The sequence below is a fragment of the Lepidochelys kempii genome, chromosome 3 (assembly GCF_965140285.1).
Source record: "Lepidochelys kempii isolate rLepKem1 chromosome 3, rLepKem1.hap1, whole genome shotgun sequence".
NCBI classification, from domain to species: domain Eukaryota; kingdom Metazoa; phylum Chordata; order Testudines; family Cheloniidae; genus Lepidochelys; species Lepidochelys kempii.
The window spans coordinates 3,133,895-3,160,885 of record NC_136382.1 but is presented as its reverse complement, the minus strand read 5'-3'; the positions used below and the strand labels follow the sequence as shown (position 1 = coordinate 3,160,885).

The following is a 26,991-nucleotide window of genomic DNA, read 5'->3' as shown; positions in this document are numbered from 1 at the left end:
CACTACCAGTCCCAGCCACTGGTCCAGGGGACTCTGCTGCTGGCTTGGGGTACCGGCTGCTTGCCATCTGCTAGCCGGGGTCCTGGCCGCTGGCCCTGCTCAGCCCGCTGCCAGCCCTGGCTCGTGGCCACTGGTCCGGGAGGCCCTGCTGCTGGCCTGGGGTACTGGCCACCAGCCCGGTTCCCAGTCCCGGCCACCGGTCTGGGCCTCTGCAGCTGCCCCCAGCTATGGCCCTCTGCCTGCAGCCTGGGGCAGTGAGGGGTGCAGCTTAGTATGGGTCACATGGATTCTCATTACTGGCATGCAAAACCCTAAATTAGAGTGAATAAATGAAGACTCGGCACACCGCTTCAGAAAGGGGGCCAACCCCTGGCCTAGATCCATAGGCCATGGGGCTATAGGCTCCCCTCTGCGCTGTGCAGATCTCACCCCAGAGGCGTGGGACCAGTCACTCCAGTAGCATCCAGCCAGTGGCTGCCTTGACCCACCTGTGCTAGCAGAACCCGCCTCAGCCTCCACAGGGCACAGCTCACGAGAGCTGAAAAGGAAGAACAGGGCTGGGTTGCTGGAAGGGCGCATCCCCAGCTGCGAGCGTAGGGCCCGTGCGGAGGGGCGCGGGGATCCGGCCCCAGCCCCTCCTGTGCAGTGGGGCAGGGATCAGGCCCTACTGGCCCTGGGTGAAGGCTGGAAGCAGCAGCGCCATCCTCCCTCCTCTGGAGGGGGCAGCGGGCATGCAGCTGCCCCCCAACCAGCTTCTTTCATCCATCCCAGCTCCCAGGCCCTCCCGCCCCTGCAAACAGCCGTTCCCGTGGGCCAGGGCTGCCTTTTAAAATCTTTATTTCACTAATCCACAAGGATTAAGTTAAACCAGCAGAACCAAACCCAAGCCCGGCCCCGCCCGGTGGGGCTGAGAGCGCGGCGCTAGCCGGTGTTAACCCCAACGAGGGGCGAGCGTCCGAGCCCCTGAACTGAGCCAGCCGGAGCCAAGCTCCTTGAGCGGGCCGGGGGGGCGAGCAGCCGCAGGCCGCTAATTACCCCAGCCCCTGTGGCAGGCGAGTTAACCCCCCCGGCAGGTAACGGCAGCGCCCAGCAGCAGCTGCTGACGAGCAAGCGGCAGGCCCTGCACCGGGGCTGAGGGCGGGGCGGGCCGTGTCCTCTTAGTTCAATGCTGGGGTGGGTGGCAGGCTAGAGACGCGGCTCGGATGCGGGCGCCGGGCTCGGACGCTGTCCAAAAGGCCACGCTGGTTTGCAGCCACGTGCTGAGGGCTTGCCCCGAGCAGAAGGCGCTAGCGGTATCTCCGGGCACCCCGATAGCTGCCAGGCGGCTGCTGGGGCGGGGGCCCTGCCATGTGTCCTGTACGTCCCCCCGAGATGGGAATCTCTCCTGCCCCTCGTGCTCTGAGGTCCCTGGGCAGTAGCTGGGGCATGGCTCTTGGCTGCCGCGCTCTGCAGGGCCAAGCACCCCTCCTCCTGCCTGAGCAAGGGCCGGGGCTGCGGTGCCAGCCGGCAGGGGGCAGAGTGAAAAACTCGGACTGAAACGCCCCAGCCCAGCCTGCAGTGCTGCCCGCGGGCACGGCCTGCCCCTTGCCATGGAGCCCGGGGGGGCTGGGCTGCATACCGGTCCTTGGGGGCAATGAACGGGCAGTAACCCAGCCACTCAGGGAGCTTCCTGCAGCCAAGCAGGAGCACAGGCAGGCCCCTGCCCCTGGGGGGGACAAGGGGGACAGGCAGCCCACCAAACACACAAGGAAATGAATTGCAGCGAACTCTGCTAAGGCAGCAGGGAGGCCCCGCTGTTAAATGCAGGCAGGCCTGGGGCTCGGGCATGCGTCTCTGTTCAGCTGTCCAGGGCAAGGCTTGGCCCCGCCGCTGCGTCTGGGCTGGGCCCCGTGCTCGGGGCCGGGAGGGGGTGAGCCGGCATATACAGCCTAGCACTCCAAACCCCAGCCCTGCACGCAGACAGGGCAGGTCCTGGCTAGGGCTGTGTTAGCCCTTCTGGGGTGCAGTGTGCCCCAGTCCCCCAGCCAGCCAGCTCCCAGCACTGCACCCAGCCTTCTGTGCCCACAGCCAGACCCGTCATTGCTCCCGGGCCCCCCTCCAGGCTGACGCCTTGCCCAGCCCTGCTGCCCACTCGCACTCCGCTCCTCCGGGGGGGGGTGGGGGGTAGCCACCCACTAAGGCCCAGCACCCACTGCCTCAAGGCCCTACTGGGCACCCAGGGGGTGACACTGAATCTGGGGGTGGGGGGGATTTAGGGGATGCAGCGCCCCCAGGAGGCTGTCATGGCACATGCTGACTAGAGGGAGGCTCAGGGCAGAGAGGGAAGATGGCAGCATGATATCAGGGTGGGGTGGAGGGAGGAGGCCCTGGGATCCACCCCCCCCCGAGCATAGGGGTAATGGGGTGTGTGGATCAAGCAATGGGGTGGAAGGGAACGAGGCCCCAGGGGAACCAGGCCAGCTGCAGCTGAAAGCAAAGCTCCTCGTGGTCCAGAGCTGGGGGCCCCGTCCCATGACAGGTCTGGGTGCTCGGGGCCCCAGTGCCAGTGGGCTGCTCCCAGGCCCCTCAGCAGGGCTGTGCACACTGGAGGCCCCACATCTGTACACGTGGGCCTGGCCCCCATGGACTGGGTCATTGTGCAGGGCCCCACCCCGACGAGCCAGGTCTAGCCACAGAGCCCATCCTAGGCAATGGGTCATTGTGTGGGGGCCCACCCCAACCCCACAGACTGCATCCACCAGCCAGGCCCCACGACCACGGGCCAGGCTCACGAGCTGGGCCCCATGTCCACGGCCCAGGCCCACGAGCAGGGCCCCAAGTCCACGGGCCGAGCCCACCAGCCGGGTCCCACGTCCACGGGCCGAGCCCACCAGCCGGGTGCCACGTCCACGTGCCACGAGCCGGGCCCCATGTCCACGTGCCACGAGCCAGGCCTCGCGCTAGATCTTGGGTCGCCAGCCCTTGATGAACTGCATGATCTTCTTGACCTGCAGCTTGGTGAGGCGGAAGTCGTCGGCGAGGATCTCCTCGGGGAGCTGGACGAAGATGCTGCCGTCGATGCGCTCGCGGGCGAAGAAGCTCACCGCGTCCTCGGAGAGGCCGATGAAGCGCAGGCATCGGGACACCTCCTCCACGGAGAGCGCCGCCAGGTCGGCGGGGGGCTGCCAGGCCGAGCCGCCGCCGTTCAGCCGGGGCGCGCCGGGCACGTGGCTGGCGTTCTCGCCCGGGCCGCTGCGCGGGGCCGACGCCGGCGGCACCTCGATGACGCCCTGCGTGAGGTAGACGCGGGTGACGCCCCCCTCGGCCCCGCGCACGATGGTGGGCGGGAGCGGTGCCGTGCTGCGGATCACAAGGCCCTCCGCCTCCAGGCTCTTGGGGGGCCGGGGCGGGGGGGCGGGGCAGGCACCTGGCTGGCTGTAGCAGCGCTCCGACTCGGGGGGGGCGCTCTCGAAGGGGTCGAAGGTCTCTGGTGTGGGCGCAGAGGGGGGCTTCTGCCAGTCCAGGGCCTCCAGCCACTCAGGGGAGGAGGAGGGGCTGGGCGAGTAGGCGGGGTTGGCGAAGGGGTTCAGGGCCCCGAAAGGGGCAAAGCGTTTCTGGGGGTGGGGGGCCTTGAGGCGGGGGCAGCCGTGGTAGGTCTTGATGGGGGCGTCGCCCCCCAGGAGGGGCGTGGAGCGCCCGCTGGCCACGCTGGGGCCCGTGTCGGCGTAGGCCCAGGGGTCCGACCAGGACGTCTGGCTGGGCTGGGTGCTGGGCGGCACGGTCCCCGGCAGCTGGCGGCCGGCAGAGTCCCCGGCCTTGCAGTCGCCCCAGGTGCAGGGGTAGCAATAGAGGGAGTAGGAGTCCGGGGAGGGCGAGCAGCTCCCGCTCCGCGTCCCTGAGCTGCCGGGAAGAGAGAGAGCGTCAGGCAGGGCACAGCCGGGGGCTGCTCCAGCTACAACGGGCCTAACACAGCGCCCGGATCTGCACCCCCAGAGCGTTGGGTCCACAGCCTGGATCGGGTCCCGACCCGTCCTAGCCACCTGGCTGGGTGGAAATCGACTGGGCTACCTCACGGCTGGGGCATCCGCCACCGTCCCCTTGGCAGGGCGCGAGGGAGACAGCAGAGCGTTGCCGGCAAACTGCCCCGGGGCCTGGATGGACGGACTGACGGTGGGGGCTGGGTAAGCCGAATCTCTCCAGCTCGGCTACAGATCCAGGAAAGGGCTAAGGCCAGCCCCACGTCCCCTAGACGTTGCAGGTTGCTGAGGCTGCAGGGATTGAGAGAAGGGCCAGGCCCAGCAAGATCTAGGGGACTGTGGGGGCATCTCCCCGGGTAGGGATAAGAGCCCCCCAGGCCCAGAGAGGGTCACAGCTGGACTGGATGGAGTGCCGGGGTGGAAACAGGATGGCACCTGGGAGGTCCAGTCGATGCCTCATTTATCAGAGTCTATGGTCCTGCTTTCATGTGATTGGCTTCCCCACGCATGGGCGGGGCCTCCTGGGGTGAGGGTGGGGCTATAGGAGAAGGTAACCCCTCCCCCTCGATCAAGAGCATCTCATGCTTGTATGTTACTTGGGCCTGCCTCCCCCTCCCACCCGCCTTTCCCAAAGCCCTTCCCCAATTCCAGGCGGTGCTCCTGTCCCCGTCACGGACACGCAGCCACCGCTGGGCTGGAAGGCGGCAGCAGGAGGCTCAGAGCTGGGGCAGTAGAGGGGAGATGTAGGCGGGGGCGACCCAGGCTGGAATGTGGCCAGGACACGGGCTCTGATGCCCCTGTGAAAAGGGCCAAGGGCGTCGCTGACCAGGCCTCGAGAAAGCCGCCACTTCCAGCCACAGTCACCGCCCTGGGCGCTGCCTCGCCGCCTCCCGTCCCGCCCCTGGGACTACCTCCCCCGGCGCAGCCCCCACTCACGCGTCGTGGAGCCCGGCTGAGTAGTACGAGACGCTGGGACTGGGCGAGTGCGCCGGCTGGAGCTTTGGGAAGCGCAGGGGGACGGGTGGGCTGGAGGTGGCGTGGGGCCGGCTGCCCCGGGGCGGGACGGGGGGGGCGTTCAGCAGGCGGCATTCCTCCTTCACCTGGAAAACACGAGGAGCTGGGGCTAGAGAGAGCAGAGAGCAGCATGGACTCTTCCGCCCGAGCCCTGGGCGCCCGTTAGTGCTCGGACCCCTGCCCTGAATGCCCCCCCGCCATGCAACAGTAGAACGTCCCCCAGGGCCCTGCCTTGCTTGGCTTCTTGGTGCCAGGCTGCCAGGTTTGTTACCGCTAAGATACCGGCACCAGGAAGGAATCCCCCCGGGGGATAGCCGGGCTTTGGGAAGTGATGGTGCCTTCCGGACTGGTCCTGCTCCTGCATCCTTCCAGCCCACGGGCCGCAGGGAGGGAGAGGGCAGGAACTTTCTCTGGGCTTCTCGGCTCAGGTCTGGGCACGGCCCTTTTCCTGCGGCGTCCCCAGCTGTGGCAAAGCGCCCACAGGCGGGGCGGGGGCAGTGGATGTGCGGGGACGGCACGGGCTCAGCCCGCCTGACACCCCGGCATAACAGCAGGGCCCTGCCTCTCCCTTCGGGAGCCTGTCCGCGGAGCGGGTTCTTCCCAGCGCGAGGAGCCCCCCCGGGAGTGCGGCTGAGCTGGAGCAGCCCCTGGGTTCCCTTCACTGGGACCAGGGAGATGGAGACGCACGATAGGCCAGATCCTGCCCCAAGACTGAAAAACTGGGCCCCACGGCCACAAGAGAGCCAGGCTCTGGGTTCCCATCTCACCCCAAAGACACCCCCCGTGCCCCAGCCAATCACACATCCAGCCTCGGTGTGACGAAGCAGGACTGTTCTTAATATTTCCTCTGAATAGTGTGGGGGTGCCTCAGTTTCCCCTAGGCAGTTCTTAAGTCTCTAGGGGGTGGGGTAAGGGTGTATGGTCGTTGCAGAGCCCTAGAGGGCAGGTGTGTGCAGGAATCTGGACACAGAGAATGGCTGACACCCTGTTTCCTGGCAACTGATGGCCTGGGCCCTTCCCCCCTGCAAGGTGAGAGCTAAAGGGTTGGAGAACAAAGGAATCAGGTGACCTCCTGGCCCGGGGAAAGGGACAAAGCCCAGAGGAGGAGGGGCTGGAGGGAGTTTCAGTTTGGGGCTGGCCGGGACATGGAGTGAAGGGCAGACGTGGTTGTCTGGCTCACTGCCCCCCAAAATGGACCCAGCTGAGGGGTCCTGTTCTCTGCACCTGCAAACTCTGTTTTAGACCATGTTCCTGTCGTCTAATAAACCCCTGTTTTACTGGCTGGCGGAGAGCCACGTCTGACTGCGGAGTTGGGGGGCAGGACCCTCTGGCTTCCCCAGGACCCCGCCTGGGCAGACTCGCTGTGGGAAGCACACGGAGGGGCAGAGGATGCTGACTGCTCCGAGGTCAGACCCAGGAAGGTGGGAGCTGTGTGTCCTGCAGACAGGCTGCTCATAGAAAGGCGACTGCCCCAGAGTCCTGCCTGGCTTCATGGGGATCAGTTCCAGAGCATCGCCCAGGGACTCCGTGACACTCGGCCCCTGCACACGGCCAGTAATCATAGAAACAGGGGAGGTCAGAGTAACCTACTGGCAATAGGGGCGGTATCTTGGCGTCCCCCAGGGGCTGGTCCACTGCAGGATAGCAGCCTACTACTGCTACCAGCTGTCGGATTTATTCTTTTCCCCCAACTGGCGGAGGTGATGGAGGTCCTGGATTCAAACCCTGCTGACAATCCAGGAAGGGGGTCATTCCTCCAGCATCTCTTAGCACCTGGGCAATAGCCTTAGAACCCCACCAGCTTATTACCCCAATCCGGGCCCAGGACCCCAGCGCACTCGGAGCTGTACAGACCCAGGCCCTGCCCCAAAGAGATTACAATCTAAGACGATCCTCTGCTTGCTGGCCCTGGGAAATGTGGCTGCTCTCCCCCAGCCTGTCTGCTCCCCTGGGGACCGGCAGCCAAGCCAATCTCACCGCAGCCCCCCAGAGCCTCAGTTCATTCGCAGTGTGTGCCAGCAGCGGCCTGGGCTGGGGGTGCTACCATCACTGCAATGAATCCCCCCCTACCAAAGAGCCACCAGCCAAGGGCCTGGGAGCGGGAGCAGGCTCAGCCGAGGCAGTGATGGAGAGAGAGCCAGAGCCAAGCACTTCCCAGCCCAGCTGTGCCGGCTTGAGTGTCCGGGATGCCCAGAAGAGCTCAGTCCGCCGGGCATTGAGTCCTTTAGAGCCCCGGGCTCTGAGTGCGGAGCCCAGCCCCACGGGCCCCCCCACGCCCAGCCCAGCTGGCTTCTCCCCAGCTCGCAGGGACGGGAGCAGAGGTCCCCGGGGCTCGGCGGAGAGCACGAACCCAGAGTCAGGCACAGGCCCCTGCCACCAGCTAGCGGTGCCAGGGCGTTCCCAGCCATGAGTCACAGCCACCACCCCTGGGCTGCTCTGCCCTGAGTCTGGAGGCCAAGGGAGCAAACCCGCGGCTGGCAGAAGTGAGGGCACATTGGCCTACGCAAGGCACGAGGCCAGCCAGGCCTTCACCCTCTCCCCCGTCCTTAAAACACACGTCTGCTGTGACAGCCTTTGAGCCCCTGCTCCCCCCTTGTACCTATCCACAGGATCTCATTGCTCCCACCCCACTTCTCCCCAGCGCGGGGACTGTTCTGACCTAGCAGGATATCACCATGGGTGCGCGCCCTGCTGGCAGAAGTCATGTGCGGCTGCCTGGCCCCGGGTCCGCTTGGCTGACAGCTCATTAGGCCGAGGCTCGTGTCTGGAGTCAGCGACTGGGTGCAGGGAAGATGCACAGACTGACGGACAATTTCACCCAACCTAGGGCACCTGAGGCCGGGCAGGGCTCCCGGGTCCCTCCCTGGCTCTGCCGCTGCCTTGCTGGGGGAGCCTGGCTGAGCTGCACAACCCGGTTCTGTGTCTAGTGCGGGGATCGTGGGTGTGGGTGCTGAGGGGGCCCTTCCCATGGGGTGTTGGGGGCACCCAGAGACCCAGGTACTGGGGCCGAAGGCCGTTATCTGCTCATGGAGGTGGCAGAACTCCGACAGCCAAAGGGATCGCTTACCGCTTCGGATTTGGGTGGGACGGGAGGCGGCGTCTCGCCCACGGGCTCCTCCCCGCGCAGGGCGGGGCGGTGGGGGGAGCCCAGTGGAGAGGAGGCGGCGAAGGACATGAGGTCGCGCTGCCCTTTGTTGGCGCTGCCCAGCCCCGGCGGGTTGCCGCTGGGCTCCGAGAAGTCATCCGGGTTCTGGTTGGCCCAGAGCTCCTCGTAGGGGATCTCCACCAGCTCCTGAGTCCTGAACTCGGGCTCGGCCCAGTCGGGCGTCACGTACTCCCGCTCCGAGTCGGGGAGCTCAGACGGGGCCGAGCGCTCATGGCGGGGCAGGAGCAGCTGCGGGGCCTGCCCGCCCGGCACCGCCAGGGGGTCCTCGGGGGCGTGGGCCGAGCCCCCGCTGTAGATGCAGAGCGAGAGGCGCTGGAAGGCCGGAGCCAGCTCCTCGTGGGCACAGCCCTGCAGGCAGAGGCGGATGCGCCGGGGGCTGGCGCACTCCTCCGGCAGGTCGGGCTTGGCCTCCCGCACGGCTTTGGAGTACTCGTCGGGGTCGAAGCGCTCCTGGCAGAGGGCGGCGCTGTCCCGCAGCAGCTTCTCCAGCTGGGGGTCGCCCCAGAGCAGCCCCTGGGGCAGGGCGAAGCGGGGCATGTCGCTCAGCAGCAGGAAGTGGAAGGGCACCATGGCCTCCTGGCGCAGGATGCAGCAGAGCACCACCGTCTTGGAGATGATGCTGAGCAGCTTGTAGCAGTGGCCCTCGCGGATGGCGTGCAGGTCGTAGGGGTTGCGCGAGGGCCGGCCGGGCACCGCCACGTTGACGGGCAGCCGCACCTTCTCGATGATGCTGCGGATGGTGTGCTCGCCCTCCCGCATCTGCAGCTCCAGCGGGCTGCGGGTGCTGAAGCACCCCTTGCACTGGAAGGGCAGGCTGAGGCTCTCGTTGGTGCGGTGGTTCACGCAGATCAGGCAGGGCACCTTGCCCTTCGCCGGCTTGCTGCCCAGCGGGCTCCCCTTGCCCAGCTTGCGCAGGAGGGTGGGGAGATGCCACTTCTCCTTCGCCGCCTTGGCACACAGGACCTCGGCCTGGCCCATCAGCGTCAGCTCGTCGCCCGCCTGCAGCGTGAAGTTGTGGACCTCGCTGTCCTCGCTGAACTCCCCGGACACCACCTGGCGGGGGGGCACATGGGCACCGGGGTTAACAGGGCCGGAAGTGGGGGCATGAGAACTGGGAAGCACAGGGGCACCAAAGGGTTAGTGGGGCCAGCGAGGTGGCTGGCACTGGGGGACATGGAGGCTGGGAAGCACTTGGGCCCTGGGGGGTGAATGGGGCCAGAGAGGTGGCTGGCACCGGGGGACATGGAGGCTGGGAAGCACTTGGGCCCTGGGGGGTGAATGGGGCCAGAGAAGTGGCTGGCACCGGGGGACATGGAGGCTGGGAAGCACTTGGGCCCTGGGGGGTGAATGGGGCCAGAGAAGTGGCTGGCACCGGGGGACATGGAGGCTGGGAAGCACTTGGGCCCTGGGGGGTGAATGGGGCCAGAGAAGTGGCTGGTACTGCGGGCCGTGAGGGGGGCCACAGGGCTGGGAAGCGCACGGGCCCCAGAGGGTGAATGGGGCTGCAGGGGCCCAAGAAGGGACCAGCCATGTCTGTGGCTCAGACGAGCGTTTTGGGTCCCATGGGACAGGACACCAAATGCCCAGGACTCTCCAGTCATCTGCGCCGGACCAGGCGCCTGCCTTGAGCAGAGCGGGCCAAGGCCGCGGCTCCCCGGTGCCAGGATCCCAGCGCTGCTCCCTGCAGGCCTCCTGCGCACCTGGCCCCGACCAGAGCCTGCTGGCTGCCTGGGCCCTGGGCGGATCCCAGGGACCTGCTCCCAGCCAGCCCAGCGCCGGGGGCCTGCTGGCGGGCAGTGGGCCCAGCACTGGCATGGCGCTGACCTTCACGCTGAAGGTGATGGCCTCCATGACGAAGACGCGGTCCGGGAAGCTGCTGGCCACCTCCTCCACGCTGTTGAAATACTGAACGGGTTCGCGCACGTCCCGGTCTTGGTCCAGCAGCTTAAACTTCCCTGCAACAGCCCAGCCCAAAGCCCCAGTTAATGGAAAGAGACCCAGCCCCATGCAGCCCGGCAAGCCCTAGCCCCCTCCCTGGGTCCCAGCTCCACCACTGCGTGGGTCTGACCCAGTGGCCACCAGGCAGCGCGGGAGCATCACCTGCCGCTCGGATCGCCGCCTGGGGAGCTCATGTCTGCACACGGACAATGCAAGCCCAGGGCGTCCATGCGAAGCCAGCCCCAGAGGGGTCCCGGGGGTGGCCAAGGAGCCCCGTCCATGAGAAACACCAGCAGGCAGCACTGAGCACCCCTGCACCCACCACCTTCCCAGGAGGGGTTCCCTCAGTGCAAATATTGGGGGTTCCTGCCCCAGGCTTTATTCACGGGGTCGCCCCAGGTCTCCCTCCCTCCTCAGGCTGCAGGGGTACAGAGGCCAGTAAAGCAGGGTGTCGTCATTCGGAGGGGGCCCAACACCCCACCAGGGCTCAACGGCTGGTGCCCTCGGGATCTGCAGGACCCACGCTCACTGCAAGAGCGGCGCAGAGGGTGGCCGGGAAGATGCAAGGCGGGTGCATTCACTGATGGGGAAGTGCCCTTTGGGAGCACGCTCCCGGGCCAGCCCGGGCCGGCCCTCGCACGATCCCCCCTGCTGGTACAGCCCTGGGCTGGGAGGACACGACACAGCTTGTCCAGAGCTGCAGAGAGATGACGGGAGAAGAGGAACGGTCCAGCCCCCCGTCAGCAGGCACCAGGTGAACACCCACAGCTGGGAGGTGGGTGAAGGTGTGAGGATGTGACACAGCAGGGAGGGGGGAGTGTTGACCTGGGAATGTGCCCTGGGGATGGGAGACCTGAGAGCCTGTCACCTGAGCCAGGAGGGGGAGGGGGAGGTGACACCTCTACCCGGGAATGTGGACGGAGGCTGCAGGTGGGAGCCTGCTGGGGGGGTTTAGTTTTCAGTTTGGGGCTGGGTGGAGGAACACAGGGAACCCCAGGGCTGGGGTCTAAGCTCCCTGCTCCCCCGAAGGACTTGACTGAGGGGTCCTGGGTGCACCCACAAACTCTGTTGTGGACTGTGTTCCTGTTGTCCAATAAACCTCCTGTTTTACTGGCTGGCTGAGAGTCTCAGTGAATCCCTGGAAGAGGGGTGCAGGGCCTGGACTCCCCCACACTCCGTGACAGAAGGTCCCAGGCTAACAGGGCCTATGGGGCAGGGCAGGGCCATGGGGCCAAACCCATCCCTCGGGTAGCTCCACTGACCCAAATTTGGCCCATGATTTATATCCCTACCCCAGCGAAGCCCATTGACTCCTGCCCAGCCCTTTCCCTCTCCTCCCAGGGACCCTCCTGGCCATAGGGAAGGGGGCAGACAGAGAAGAGGCCAGCTGGCTTACGGGAAAGCCACCTCCCCGCCCCCCGGCATGGCGTGGGGAGAGAGCAGGAAATCCCCGAGCAGAGGGAGGGCTGGCTGGATCAATGGGCCACGGCCAAGCACTTCCTGCTCAGCAAAGGCTGCAGAGCGGGCAACGTCCCGGGGGCTCGCTGAGCGCAGACCTGAGGTCAGCCCCCTCCCGCAGGCAGGCACGGTAATACACAGCCATTGCCAACAGGGGGCAATGGGACACCGCTCCAGCCCCCTTAACCCCTCAGTGCCCATGTGCTTCCCAGGCCCCCGTGCCCCCCAGTGCCACATGATCAGGGGGTGCGGGGGGGGCGCTAAAGTTGTTCCTCTGATTAGCTGAGACACTTTCTAATGAGTTAACACCCGTCCTCCAGGAGAGCCGCTGAGATCCAGGAGTTAGGGGCAGCCCGGGGCCTGTGCCGGAGCAGAGGGGCACTTGCAGCTCTGGTGACGGCACTAAGTAAGGGACGATGGCGTGTTCCCCACACGCACACTTCCAATCCGCCTGGCTGGCTAGACAGAACCGATCCGTGTGACGCAGCCCCCCAGGCCCAGCACATGCCTCCGTGCTGACCACAACCCGGAGCAGCGCCGAGGGAAGCTGACAGTCCCAGCGGATCCGCTGCTCTCCAGCATGACCTCTGCTGCCAGCCCGGCAGCTGGCTCTCAACCCCTCCGAGCCAATCGGAATTCATCTGGGCCCAGAGTTTGCCAGGCCTCTGGGCGGACGTGGGACTTCACCTCGGCCTGGTATAGGCCCCTTTGCCCCTCTCACCCTCTGCGAATATCCCTGGGCACCTACTGGCTCCATAAGCTGGTTTCTTGTGGGGTTCATTTGGCCCAGAGCTCTTTGTGCACTGATGGCAAAAAATTAAGCCCTGTTACTTCTTCATGACTGGTCAAATAAACCACAGAGGATGGTTTCCCTTTCCTGATTGGACAAGTGTGCAAGAACTTCCAGCATATATACTTGTGTGTGTGTGTGTGTGTAACATACACACATACCACACCAAAGCACAGCTGAGTAGCTTGCTTCTCTGGCAGCAGTAGTAGGCTGTTACTCTCGGTACCGAGGCACTAACTTCCTTAGCTGGCAGCTGTACATGATGCAGTAATGCCATTAACTGGCAGCAGTAGTAGGCTGTTATCCTCAGCATTGAAGCTCAGCAGAGTAACTCCCTCAGCTGGCAGCAGTAGTGGGCTGTTACCCTTGTTGTGGAGCAGCCACTAGAGGGCAGATACAGCACTCACTTTACCAGTGTGTTACACATACAAGTTAGAGACATGGGGGATCCATCGTAGCCCTTACTCATGATGACTACATCAACGAAGCTAGCAGAGAACTCTGTGACACCCCCTGCTATAAAGAACTCACAGAAGACCCCACATCACAATTCACACAGGAATTTAGAATTACCGTCAAATCCTTCTCCAGACAACTCCAAGAAAAACTACAACCTCATCCTCCATGAAGCCACCCCAGGGACCCTCCAAGATACATACGCAAGGGAACCCCAGCAGACCCATCATATCTGGCCATGGCATTCTTACTGAACAGGACTCTGAGAAACCATCCTCAAACTACTCACCACACAGAGAGCCAACTTCCTCCAGAACACAACCAACTTCCTCCAGAAACTCTAAAACATTAACAAACTCCCTCAGAACACCTCCTCGCCACCATGGATATCACCTCCCTATACACCGACATCCTTCATTGCTGCCTGCCTCAAATATCTGCAAGACAATGGACAAAGCTCGGAAATCCATCCCACACCCATCGCCAAACTCACTCATTTCATCCTCACCCACAAAAGTGTCACATTTAACAACAAACACTTTCTCCAAACCATGGGTACAGGGATGGCTCCTCAATATTCCATCCTCTTCATGGGCCACCTTGAGGAAGAAGTTCTGTAAAAATGCACAACAAAACCAACAATGTACCTGAGATACATCAATGGTCTTTTCATCCTCTGGACAGACGACCCACACTCCCTCACAGGCTTCCACCACAACTTCAGCAACCACCACCCCTCCATCAGACTCTTCCTAGAACACTCCCGCACCAGCATCAAGTGCTTGGGCACCACAATCAGCTTCAGCAATGGACCCCTACAAATGACTGTATACAAGAAACCCCTGGATCACCACACTTACCTCCACAGATCCAGTAGCCTCCCCAAACACACCAAGGAATCTGCTATCTACAGCCAGGCACTCAGATACCAAAGAACATGCTCCGAGGAGAAAGTCCAGGCTACACATCTTAAGGCAACCAAAACAGCCTTCTCCAAACAAGGACACTCCACCAGAGAAGTAGATCGGATCATGGAATGGGCCATCCAAATACGTTGAGGGAATTTGCTTCAGTTTTGAAATAAACCCCCCTGTGACTACACACCTCTAGTCGTCACCTACCACTGCACACTAGAACCCAAACGGGATATCATCATACAGTTACAACCCATACTCAATGGGGACTACAGCCTGAAAGAAATCTTTCCTGAGCCCCTTCTTTGGCCTTCAAACAACCCCTCAACCTCGCCAAACTCATCCTTCCAAGCAAGCTCCCCACAGACCAGGACCCACCAACTCAAAGCAGCACCAGACCCTGCCAGAACAACAAATGCAAATCCTGCAGACATATCATCATGGATACAATGATCAACATCCCCTGTAACACACCTTTCAAGATCCATGGGCCGTACGCATGCCCATCACAATACGTGGTGTATCACAACCAGTGCATCAAATGTCCCAACAACAACTCTCTGAGTGAAACCAGAGAAACATTACGTTTTCAAGTGAACTCATGCAGAAAAATGACAAAAGACAACAACACCCCACCACCTGTGGGCGAACTTTCCACAAAGCGATCGCTCCATATCTGACCTCTCAGTGCTCATCCTCAAAGGACACCTGCACAACACCTTCCAAAGATGAGCCTGGGAGCTTAAACTCATAGCTGCTGGACACTAAACACCACAGACTTAGCAGAAACACTGGTTTCAAGGCTGCTTACACACCCTGCTGCCTGCTAACCCACATTTGCCCACTTCATTTTAAGTGGTCTCCTGCGGCACGAGTGCACCACTTGTGCTTAACAGTCTGTCCCACCTTGTGTTTAGCTCAGACACTCTGAAGAAGACCCTGTGGAGGTCAAAAGCATGTCCCTTCTACCAGGAGAAGTTGGTCCAGTAAAAGATATCACCTCACCCACCGTGTCTCGCTCACATCCTGGGACTGACACGGCTGCAGCAACGCTGCCGACAACACATACAGGTGGATAATCTGGGTTCCCCACGACCCTGCAGCCTTAGTGTTCGCTTCGCGTGGCTTCTTGGGCCAGTTAAGCTCAGTCGCGCCTGGGGAGCAAAGAGGAAGCAGGGCTCTAACCCAGGGAGGAATATTCTTGGGCAATGTTGGGCATCACACACCAGCACCAGGCCTCTGCTAGGGCTGCCCCACCTCTGTGTCCTGGGCTGGGACCTCCTGGAGTTCATGTGAACCCAAGGAGAGCCCATGCCCACAGCCCCCCAGCCTAGAGGAGAGCCAACAGGGGAACAGGCAACCCGGCCACACGGCAGCTCCTGGCTCTCTACTGCCCACTGTGATGACACGGATGGAGGGGAAGCAGCTGGGGGTAGGGTGGGTCCCATGGAGGCAGAGACGGGGTCTGTGCAGGCCGGAGGGAGATCAAGACGAGGGAGGGCTGACCCTATGGGTCAGTGCAGAAGTGCTACAAAGGGGATCCGTGCCCTTCAGGATTGGGCCCAGAAAGCTTGGGGTTTCTCTGACTCCCTCCCTCCACTTCAGCATCTCCTCTGCCATCACCCTCGCCCTCCAGCCCCCTCCAGAGTGTGGTCACGTAGCCCAGCCCAAGCCCCGCAACTTCTGCCGCTCCCAGGATGAAATGCCAAATGCCAACTGGTTCCCGGTCTCCCACGACAGGGCTCCCTCACCCACTCGCTCTGCATGGCTCAGCAGCGGGTGACTGGCAGGAAATGCACTGCCCAGAGGGGGGAGGCTCCCAGGCGGGCAGCAGGCCGAGCCGTGCCATCTGGGAACCTTCACTGCCCGGCAACCAGCCCCGAGTCGAGACCGTTTTTTCCTGACCCTGGACAGCCGAGATCTGCGCCCCAGCCCCTAACACGCTGGTTCAGTGGGAGGACGGACAGACAGACCTCACCTCCCCCCAGCACCTGAAGGGCTTCCCAGGGGTCTCTTTGGTTTGCAACCTTGGCGAGGCCTGGGGCTGTCTGCTCCCGGCAGAGACAGGAATGGGCACACTGTGGGGGGGGCACACGGGGGGGGGGGTCCTTCCCCCACCAAGGCAGCAGCGTTAGCTCCCGCTCCCAGACACCCTCGGCTTCCCTCCCTGGCGGTTTCCAACATCCCATTGCCATGGAAACCGCTTGCATGCGGCTCCGTTCCCAAGCCCGCCACCCCCGGCGCAGCACCCCGACGGGCTGCGTGGGGGGGTCCCTGTGCCCTGCCTCGGCCTGCTCCGCTCCCTCCCCACGCTGCCCCCTCTAACAGAGCCCAGAGCCCCGGCCCCGGGGGTGGCTGACGGGCAGAGCCCCCTCTGGCACCGCATTGCCCCTGAGCCCGACAGCCACCGGCCACCCAGCACCGCTGCCAGCCACGCGCGAGAGCAACCGCCCCTCGTCCGGCGTGCGTATGGGGGGATCGCGGCTGGGGGGCTGGAGCCACCAGAAGGGGGCCTCCCTCCCTGCCCGCCCCGCCCTCATCTTCACACCCACTCCTGAGTCCATGATCCACCTCCCAGGGGAAGCAGCCAGCATCACCACCCGGGTCTGGTCCCCTCTGGTGTCCAGGCCAGGATCCCAGAGATCCACAGATCGGCCTTCCCCACCCGTAGGGGGAACGCACATAAACACACGGGTGCTGGGTTTCCCGTAGAGGGTCAGGAACGAACTGTGCTGGGGGAGCAGGGCTCGCATGCCGGGGATGGACGGTGGGGACGGGGTGGAGGGTGACAGCTGGGGCTGAGCTCCTGCTGGGATGTGCGGACCATACTGGCCGAGGGGAGAGACTGATCCCCACCCCCGGGTTCTGACCCTCTCCTGCCGGGCTCTGCTGGTTACTGACGAGCTCCAAGCCCTGGCTGAGTTGCAGCCCACCCACCTTGCACAGATTCAGAGGTCCCAGCCTGGCCCAGCTAAGCTGGAACATCCCCAGGGCTGGGAAGGTTAATGTCTGGCTGATGGTCCCAGCCTTTCTCTGCCAGGGGGCTGGGTTCAAATCCCGGTTTAGTCACACGTGGAATGAGTTTGCTGGTCTCAGTGAATGTGGGTACACAGAGGAGTCCTGACTCGCACATGTGGGTCTGGGCCACCGGCCCACGGCATCAGCTCCCCAGCACCAGGCACGCCTGCTAGAGGCATCAAACTGTTTTCTGAAATAAAGTAATCAAACTCCTCAGGGATCTATTTTTTGGGGTAAACTCCTGCCTCCCCCGAAGTGCTGCAGGCCCCGGCCCAGCCCCGTCACCTCCATTAGCACCAGAGCCGGGGGGAGACCGGTTATTAATGATTCTCATGCAATCACAGCCAATGTCCGTCCATTGGCTGGAACCAATTACCAGCCAGCTGGCAAAGAGCAAGGCCTTGTTTTAAAATGGGTCCTCCCTCGTGGGCACAGAAAACAACCTCCATGCGCAGCGGAGGAAGGGGGGTTTCCCTCAGGATTAAAGGGAGGAAGAGGGGGAGGGTGTTGAGGGCTAAATTGCCTTGCAATTAAAAACTTTTCTATATGTGGATTCAGCTTTGGTCTCTAAGAGACACGACTGAGCCAGAGAGGCAGAAAGGTTTGCAGGGATCTGAGCTTAACCCGTCCCCCTGGAGACCCAAAACACAAGAGCAGCATCAGGCCATGGTACCAGCAAGTCACAGGGAGGATAAACCCGGCGTGAAACTGACCAGCCCAGCGTCACTGCCCCAGGAGAAGTGAAATGCAAAATGTAAACAACTGGCGTCCGTGGGGATCCGGCAAAGATTCTGGGCTGGCTGCGGCCCCTCACCTCCCGCCCTGCCCAGGACTGCAACAGCTGCTGCATGCACCACCAACCCAGAGGGACAGGGCCCAGGCAGGTGAGGCAGGTGGCCTGCGGGAGTGAGCGGCTGGCCGGGGAGCTGGGGAGTCACAGACCCTCCCAGCTTGCGTTACCCGCTGACCCCTCCCCACTCAGGGGCCTGGGCAACGCCTTGCCCTAGTGAATGCTGCGGGCGTGGAGCTGCCGTATCTCCAGGGAGATGCTGCATGGGGCTAATGTGGTTGCAGACATCACTTGGGAGGAGCGGGGGTCAAAGGCACTCTGCATCGGCCTAGCCCTGCTCCCACTGAAGTCAAGAGTAAAAGGCCCATAGTTCTCAGTGACCAGTTAAGCTAAGGCTGAGTGACCCTGCCTGGCCCCAGCACCACAGCTAGGGCGAGCACCTGGCTCTGTGATGCGCCATTGGGCAGATCGGAAACCCCATAACCCGGAGCAAACCCGGCTCGCCCCAGGCCAAGGTAACAGCTGCGCCATCCGCTCCTAGGTCATGTGTCACAGCCTGCCCCCAGGGTCAGTCCCACACAGAAGCCGCGAAACAAAACCCGCAGGCCACTGGCCCTGTTTGCGAGGATGCCCCCCGCCGGATTGCCAGGAGTCACATGCACCTGCCCCGTCACTAATGGGAAAGCAAGGGCTGGCTCTGCCATGGGAGCAATGAGATCTCCGCAGGAGGGGCTGCTCTGGGCATGGCGCGATCAGGAACATAACACACAAGAACATCAGAACGGCCAGACTGGGTCAGACCACAGATCCATGTAGCCCAGTGTCCTGTCTTCCGACAGGGGCCAGTGCCAGGTGCCCCAGAGGGAATGAACAGAACAGGGAATCATCCAGTGATCCACCCCCTGTCACCCATTCCCACCTTCTGGCAAACAGAGGCTAGGGACACCATCCCTGCCCAGCCTGGCTAATAGCCATTGATGGACCAACCCTCCATGAATTTATCTAGTTCTTTTTTGACCCCTGTTATAGTCTTGGCCTTCACAACATCCTCTGGCAAGGAGTTCCACAGGTTGACTGTGTGTTGTGTGAAGAAATACTTCCTTTTGTTTGTTTTCAACCTGCTGCCTAGTAATTCAATTGGGTGACCCCTAGTTCTTGTGTTATGAGAAGGGGTAAATAACACTTTCTTATTCACTTTCTCCACACCAGTCATGATTTTATAGACCTCTATCATATCTTCCCTAAATTGTCTCTTTTCCAAGCTGAAATGTCCCAGTCTTATTAATCTCTCCTCATACGGAAGCCGTTCCAGGGCCCTAATCATTTTTGTTGCCCTTTTCTGAACCTTTTCCAATTCCAATATCTCTTTTTTGAGAAGGGGCGACCACATCTGCACGCAGTATTCAAGCTGTGGGCGTACTATGGATTTATTTAGAGGCAATATGATATTTTCTGCTGTCTTATCTATTGCTTTCTTAATGATTCCCAACGTTCCCAGTCAGGCATGGAGGGTGAAGAGCGCCAGGCAGGGAGTGTTGGATCAGTCGATTACCCCCAGTGTAAGAGAGGTGTATGGGAGTGTGTGTGTATGTCACCTCTCCCTGTGTGTGGGGGGGAGGAGGGGTATCACCCCTCCCTGTGTGAACCCTAAAGCCTTAAAGATAAGAAGGTAAATAAAAAGAATCCAACTACACAGGGTTTCTTTTTAACAGGGGCTCAGTCAACTTGATGTTAATTTGAACATTTGTCCTGCCTAGTCTGATTGGTTGCTGTTGAACTCACTTGCATATGAGTAATTTTACCAGGTGTCCTGTATTCAGCATAGGGAAATATGGTCACCCTAGTTTCAGAGAACTCTGCACAGTGACTCCAAGATCTCTCTCTTGAGTGGTAACAGCTAGTTTCGACCCCATCATTTTATATGTAGAGTTGGGATTACGTTTTCCAATGTGCATTACTTTGCATTGATCAACACTGAATTTCATCTGCCACTTTTTTGCCCAGTGACCCGGTTCAGTGAGATCCCTTTGTAGCTCTTCGCAGTCTGCCTGGGATTTAACTATCTTGACAAGTTTTTTATCGTCTGCAAATTATTTTGCTATGTTGCACTCTGCGCTGCCATGAACTTTCACTGCGACAGCAAGATGCGCCTAGGTGGGAGGAGTCAAAATAAGTGGGTGGGGCCTTTTGGGGAGTGGGAGCGGCCACCTATGGGAAGGAACACCGGCATTTTCCTCATAGCCAAGGGTGGAAAGCGCTCAGAAACTCAGGCGCTGGATTTGCACGTTTGAGGAATGATGAATTATTGACGAGCTCCTCCGGCTGCTTTACTCTCCTTTGCCTACAAACCAAGCCCCTCTGGGATGCATTTGATTAGCGAACGTTTTCATTGTTGTTGCTTTCCCAGCATGCTTTGCAGCAGAGTGTCACGCCAGGAGCTCCACCGCGAAAAGAATCCCCACAACAGGGTGGGGAAGAGAAGAGAAAAGGTCAAACTGAGCTGTCCTAAATGTTATAAAGTTGCCCCAATCCTACAAACACCATGTTACACCAACCCCCTTACAAGCCCCAATAACTTCTCTGAGAAGAGACCCCTTTCATGTATCGCCCACAACCCCAAGTCAATAGAAAAGAGCTGTCAAATCTGCCTATAAAATGACCAGTGATCCCCCAGGATTTTCTCCTCTGTCCTGAAAGGAAGAAGAGGGACAGGTGAGGTTTTTACCTGGCTAGACTGAGTTCACTAGCAAAGGGTGAGCGTTCAGACTTGGAGGAGCACGTGCAGTCGAGATTACACATCTGACAGAGGAGAACACCACGAGCCCAAAGGAATCTGAGGGACTGAAGAGAAGAACCCTCCAGAGGCGAGGTTCACGTTCCAAGGCCCGGCGAGGTCTGATGCACCTCGTCACCTACTCCTCTAGCACCTGGACCACGCAGGAAGACAAGCTTCTGCTACCAAGCCAGCCCTGGAGTTCAAGCAGTTGACAGGCCTGCCTTTAGCACTGAAGGTCCCAGGTTCAAACCCTTCTGCTGACCCACGTGAGGAGCCCTCGTAAGGGCAAAGGATGGGCAGTCAGAAGCACCTCAGGTCTAATCCCTGCTCTGACACCAACTCGCTGGGTGACCTTGGACAAGGCTCCAATTCAGCCTCAGTTTCTCCTTCTGTAAATCGGGGGAATGATACTGACTGGCCGGCCTCCCGAGGGACAGAGCCAGAACCACATGTCAGTGAAGGGGCTGGAGAGGGCAAACCCCTCTGTGCTACGATGCACCCTGAAAAGGGGTAACAGTTCGGTCTCCTCGCACTGGCTAATCAGCCTCCTCCTGGTTGCAAGCCACGTGGTTTAAATGCAGGGGAAGGATGTGAGGGTGTGACTCAGCAGGGAGGGGGGAGTGTTGACCTGGGAATGTGCCCTGGGGATGGGAGACCTGAGAGCCTGTCACCTGAGCCAGGAGGGGGAGGGGGAGGTGACACCTCTACCCAGTAATGTGGACGGAGGCTGCAGCAGGGAACCTGCTGGGTAGGTTTAGTTTCAGTTTGGGGCTGGGGAGAGGAACGCAGGGAACCCCAGGGCTGGGGTCTAAGCTCCCTGCTCCCCCAGAAGGACGTGATTGAGGGGTCCTGGGTGTACCCACAAGCTCTGTTGTGGACTGTGTTCCTGTTGTCCAATAAACCTTCTGTTTTACTGGCTGGCTGAGAGTCTCAGTGAATCCCAGGAAGAGGGGTGCAGGGCCTAGACTCCCCCACACTCCGTGACAATGGGAATGCTTTTTTCTGCCCAAGTTCCATCCTGACAGCGGGGCTCAGCAGCATTGCTGGGGCTGACCTGGGGGTACATCTGGGGCTGCTGTGGGGTGGGCAGGCCGGGACTCGTCTCTCTGGAATCCCCTTGCCTTGATCTGCCAGGCCCCAAGTGCAGCCTGTCAGCTCGGCCGGGCACTGTGACCGCCGGCTCTTTCTGCGCTCCCGTTGGCTGACAGCAGCGAGCACCGGTCAATGCGTTTGAATGATGAGACCCACGCTGCGAGGCTGTGAGAAGTGCTTCCCAGGCACTGAGCAAATCAATCAGATCAATAAAGACGGACGTTAGTGAGAAGGGGCTGGAGGCCGGGCCGTAGCTGGAAGCACAAACGCCCCCACCCCTGCTCTCGTGCGTGCAGATGGAAGGCGAGCATGTCCCATGTGCACAATGGGATGGGAGTGGTCCCAGGTGCACCAAGGGGTGTCCTTTTCACACCTGCAAAGAACCCTGTTCCCTTGTGCTTTGGCCCCTTGAGCTGTGCACAGAAGTGGCCAGCTGGATGGTGCGTGCATGTGTCACCAGTGAATACAGGGTACTTGGACTTTCAGAAAACCTCTGACAAGGTCCCTCACCAAAGGCTCTAAAGCAAAGTGGGATAGCTCAGTGGTTTGAGCATTGGCCTGTTAAACCCAGGGTTGTGAGTTCAACCCTTGAGGGGGCCCTTTGGGATCAGGGCAAAAATTGGGGCTTGGTCCTGCTTTGAGCAGGGGGTGGGACTAGATGACCTCCTGAGGTCCCTTCCAACCCTGATATTCTATGATTCTAAGTAAGCTGTCATGGGATAAGAGAGAAGGTCTTCTCATGGATTGGTAACTGGTTAAAAGATAGGTTTCAGAGTAACAGCCGTGTTAGTCTGTATTCGCAAAAAGAAAAGGAGGACTTGTGGCACCTTAGAGACTAACCAAAGATAGGAAACAAAGGGTAGGAATAAATGGTCAGTTTTCAGACTGGAGAGAGGTAAATAGTGGTGTCCCCCAGGGGTCTGTTCTGGGACCAGTCCTATTCCACATATTCACAAATGATCTGGAAAAAGGGGTAAACAGTGAGGTGGCAAAATTTGCAGATGATACAAAACTACCCAAGATAGTTAAGTCCCAGGCAGACTGTGAAGAGCCACAAAAAAATCTCACAAAACTGACTGGGCAACAAAATGGCAGACGAAATTCAATGTTGATAAATGCAAAGTAACGCACATTGGAAAACATAATCTCAACTATACATATAAAATGATGGGGTCTAAATTAGCTGTTACCACTCATGAAAGAGATCTTGGAGTCATTGGGGATAGTTCTCTGAAACCATCACGGCAGGGTGTGACGAAGTGGGACTGTTCTTAATGTTCTCTCTGAATAGTGTGTGGAGTGCCTCAGTTTCCCCTAGGCAGTTCTTAAGTATCTAGGGGGTGGGGTGAGGGTGTATGATCATTGCAGAGCCCTAGAGGGCAGGTGTGTGCAGGGGTCTGGACACAGAGAATGGCCAACACCCCGTTTCCTGGCAACTGATGGCCTGGGCCCTTCCCCCCTGCAAGGTGAGAGCTAAAGGGTTGGAGAACAAAGGAATCAGGTGACCTCCTGGCCCAGGAAAGGGACAAAGCCCAGAGGAGGAGGGGCTGGAGGGAGTTTGTTTGGGGCTGGCTGGGGATGAGGAGTGAAGTGCAGACGTGGTTGTCTGGCTCACTGCCCCCAAAATGGACCCTTCTGAGGGGTCCTGTTCTCTGCATTTACAAGCTCTGGTTTAGACCATGTTCCTGTCGTCTAATAAACCTCTGTTTTACTGGCTGGCTGAGAGTCCCGTCTGACTGCGGAGTTGGGGGCAGGACCCTCTGGCTTCCCCAGGGCCCCGCCTGGGCGGACTCGCTGGGGGAAGCGCACGGAGGGGCAGAGGAGGCTGAATGCTCCGAGGTCAGACCCAGGAAGGCGGAAGCCGTGTGAGCTGTTTGCCCTGCACATGCTGGCACATGATTGGGCGGGGGGGGGAGTTATAAACATGGGGAAATAGTTTTACTTTGTGTAATGACCCATCCACTCCCAGAGTCCTGACTGACTTCGTAGGGAGCAGTTCCAGAGCATCGCCTGGAGACCCTGTGACACAGGGCAACGGTTCATCCAAGAGTCTGGGGGTCCCGAGTTCTCAGCAGTTACAGAGCACACGACTCGCCGGGCCCCACCTCGCACACAGGGGAGCAGACCCCTGCCCAGCATCAGCCGGTGAGTTCCCGGCAAGGCGTGGAACGGAACCCACCCTAGAGTCCCACCCACGGTGCGTGCTGCCTCGGGGAAGATTGCAGTGCAGAGAGAGCGTCTGGACTGAAACCCTCAGCCCTGCTCTTGTGCGGCACGTGCGGCTCGGTAACGTAGCTTCCCGGAGACGTGCAGCATCTGATGGGGCTGAGCTGGCATCCCTGGAGCCTGGATCCTGCTATCGCTGCGTTTGGCATAAACCCAGGAGCTCCCTGGACTCTCCAGTTTCACCCCAGAGTGGCGGAGATCAGCGGTCGGCTCCGTAACGGCACCATGGCCTGCCCTCTGGGTGTCACCCCCGCCCCGGGGTGTGTGAGACTCAGATCTCTTCCAAAGGAGAGCGGCTCCAAGTGCCTGGACCGGGGGACGCCTGCCGAGGTCCGAGCCACGCTCCATGCAAGGGAATGGGAGAGAGCAAGGGGCGGCCTTTTTCCTTTTTCCCACTCCCACCCACCGGCGCAGAGTAACGGGCCCGCTGCCCTGCAGGCAGAAGCATTGCAGACCTACGGGCCAAGGCCCCGCCAACACCCCAGCACATGTGGTGCCCCAGAGCCTCCCGCTCCATCCCTGGAGCTTGGCCCCCTAGGACCAGCTGGGCAGCTGGGGTCAATCAGTGTCACCCTCCAGGGTGCAGAGTTGTGCTGAGTGGCCCCCGCTGAGGACTGGGCGCTGCACAGACATGGGACAAAACGCTGGTTGCCACCCGCAAAGCGCTGGCAAGCGAAGACAAGTGACAAGTTGTTACAGACCAAGGCGGGACAACGCGGGCCGGACGGAGGCGTCGTGGTCTCGGCTCACTGCCTGCCCCGCCCATCATGCCATGCTCTGTAGACCTCATTGGCAAAGGAGAGGCCTCAGGTGAGGTGTGAAGGGGGACAGTGAGGGGGCTCCTCCCACATCTGGGTCTAGCCCCGCCCACGGCTGCTCTCTCCCGCCCCCAGCCATGCCCCAGGAGCATCGCTTGCTGTCGACTTTTACTCAGCCCTGGAGAGATCGGCTCAGGGACCACGTGCCTGGTCGGGGCACCTGGGGGGCAGCATGTGTCCCCAAGGCTCCCTCAGGGGCCCAGACTCAGAGCAGTGTCCTCTAATGTCGGTGACGCTGCCCCACTTCCCCGAGTTCTGCAGTGGGTGTGGCCGTCGCCAGCGCTGTTAGCTCACCAGGTACGGTGACACGGGCGGGGCCACAGCCTGGCACGCAGTAATTACGTTCACTGAGGGAAGGCAGAGAGTGACGTGTCTCGGGATTTTAGCTGCCCGGGGAGTGGCGAAGGAGACTGGGGAGCACTGGACCAGTGCAGGCGGTTGGCTAGTACTGAAGTGATGAGGGAGGCTGCAGGTTTGAAATAAGGGGTGCCAGCAGAGTTGGGGGGATGTCCAGGACTGGAACGGCAGAGATGCAGCCAGTTATGGGGAGGGCTATTGGGACAGCCCAAGACTGGACTAGCAGGGGGGAAGCTGTGGGTCAGGAGGGGCATCGGCTGACCTCTGGAGGGCTGGGGAAGTAGCAGAGGGATGTGCATCAGGGGCATAAATAGACCTGGGGGAGCCCATGATTGGGATAGCAGGAGGCAGCAGTGAGGGGCATAAGCTGAGCTGGGAGTTGATGCGGGGAACCCCAGGCTGGGCTAGCAGGGGCTGCGGGTTAGGACTGAGGGGCACCGGAAGAGCTGTGGGGGAGCCCAGGGCTGGGGTAGTGGGGAGAGAGGTTGGGTTGGGACTGAGGGGCACCGGCAGAGCTGGGGGGAGCCCAGGGCTGGGATAGCCAGGGGGCTGCAGGTCGGGACTGAGGGGCACCAGCAGAACTGTTGTGGACCCCAGGGTTGGGCTAGCTGGGGGGCTGCAGGTCGGGACTGAGGGGTACCAGCAGAGCTGGGGGGACCCCAGGGTTGAGCTAGCTGGGGGGCTGCAGGTCGGGACTGAGGGGCGTTAGTTCTGTCAGGGTGGGGGGGTCACCCACTCCCACTCGGCCTGGCCCAAGCTAGTGACCGTCACAAACACGTAACCTGACCAGACAAACAATCCCATCAGCCTTTGCAGGGTGCAGGAGCCCAGCCCCGTGGGGCTCCCCCAGGAGGCGCCGCGGGCCCCTGGGCTGCGGCTGGGCCCAGTTTGGAGCCGCTGACGTTGTCCCACGAATGAGCCCAGTAAAGCCGGTTAACACGTTTCTCGGGCTCCCCCTCCCCGCGTCTCCTGCTGGAACCGGTGATTACCCCTCCCCCACCCCCGCCCCCCGCCTCCATGTCCCATTATTTATTTATCAGCAGGACTCATTACCAAGGGGGATGCACTTAGTGCGGGCATTAGGGCGCTCGCCACGGCGGCTGCAGTGATCTCAGCACCGAAGCATGCCCCCCCCACACCATCTGGCCAAGGAGCGGAGCCGTGCACCGGCATGGCGCCGACTTTCCTGTACGACCCCTGACCTCTGACTCACCTGGGCTCCCCCCCAGGTTCCCCTTCACCCATCACGGTGCCACTGGTTCCTCTCTGAGCTCCACAGGTCCCCTCCGGGAAGTCCCGGGGCTCCACCGACCCATGCGAAGCCCCCAGGGCTGCAGCCACCGCTCGGCTTGTGATGGGCTCAGCCCCTGGGGTGCTGCCACTCCCTGAGGGGCCACACTCAGCCCCGGCGGAAGCAGGGAAGGCTGCACGCAGGAGAAAGGGAGCTGCAGCCCCTCGCTTGGAATGGGGAGCCGGCTCGAAGGACTCAGGCGGGAGAGCCAAGTCCAGCTAGTCCTGGAGCCTGCCCCGGAGATGAAGGGACGTTCAGGGTTAATACTAGGACAGCACAGGAGGGAAACAATGGAAGGGGAGAAAGAGACTGAAGAACCAAGCGGGGTGGAGGTCCCCAATCCCCTGCCCTGGTTTCACGGGCGAGCTCACAGCTGCAGCTCACAGCTGGGCAAACTGAGGCAAAGACAGGGTAAGATCACTCCAGGAACCCAGCAGTCCTTGCTCCCCTCTAGCTTGGTCCCGCCCCATCTCTGTCATGCCGCACCTTGGGCTGGCCAATTGTCCACGTGCGCCCGACCGTTCCGCTTGGCCGGTACCAAGACAAAAGTGGACATGGTTCTGTCCAGTATGGGGCAGGGGACCCCACTTTGAAGAGTGCCCACCCTGCCCGTACGGTGCATGCAAGGTCACGCCAGCGGGGGCAGGGTCTCGCTGTTCCCAGAGTACCAGAACGTCTGTTGTTCTGGGGGTGCGGGAGCATCCCAGCAGCCAGGGATGTGCCAGGTTGTGCCCAGGGCATTACACCAAAGCCCACCTGCTCGAGCGCAACTCCCAGGGACATGGAGGGGCCAGTTGAGCTGGGACCCTCGCCCGGGAGCCCCAAGCTGGGGTCAAACCTGAGCGTTCCCAGCTGCGCCCCATAAGGGAGGAAGCCAGGAGAGAGAGATGAGGGCAGAGAAATGTGGCCGTGGGATGTTAAAGGGATCCCA

The 26,991-nt window shown here is 61.1% G+C and overlaps 1 protein-coding gene across 1 annotated transcript in view; it reads right to left on the bottom strand.

Annotated features, from left to right (window-relative positions):
* Window positions 1-825: 825 nt before the first annotated feature.
* GAREM2 (GRB2 associated regulator of MAPK1 subtype 2) overlaps window positions 826-26,991 on the bottom strand; it is a 45,079-nt gene continuing 18,913 nt past the window's right edge. The window contains exons 3-6 of the mRNA XM_073335492.2: window positions 9,961-10,091; window positions 8,038-9,189; window positions 4,893-5,056; window positions 826-3,879 (exon numbers count right to left, since the gene is read on the bottom strand). Coding sequence (XP_073191593.1) covers window positions 2,940-3,879; window positions 4,893-5,056; window positions 8,038-9,189; window positions 9,961-10,091 — 2,387 coding nt within the window. The 3' untranslated portion in view covers window positions 826-2,939. The remainder of the gene's footprint in view (window positions 3,880-4,892; window positions 5,057-8,037; window positions 9,190-9,960; window positions 10,092-26,991) is intronic.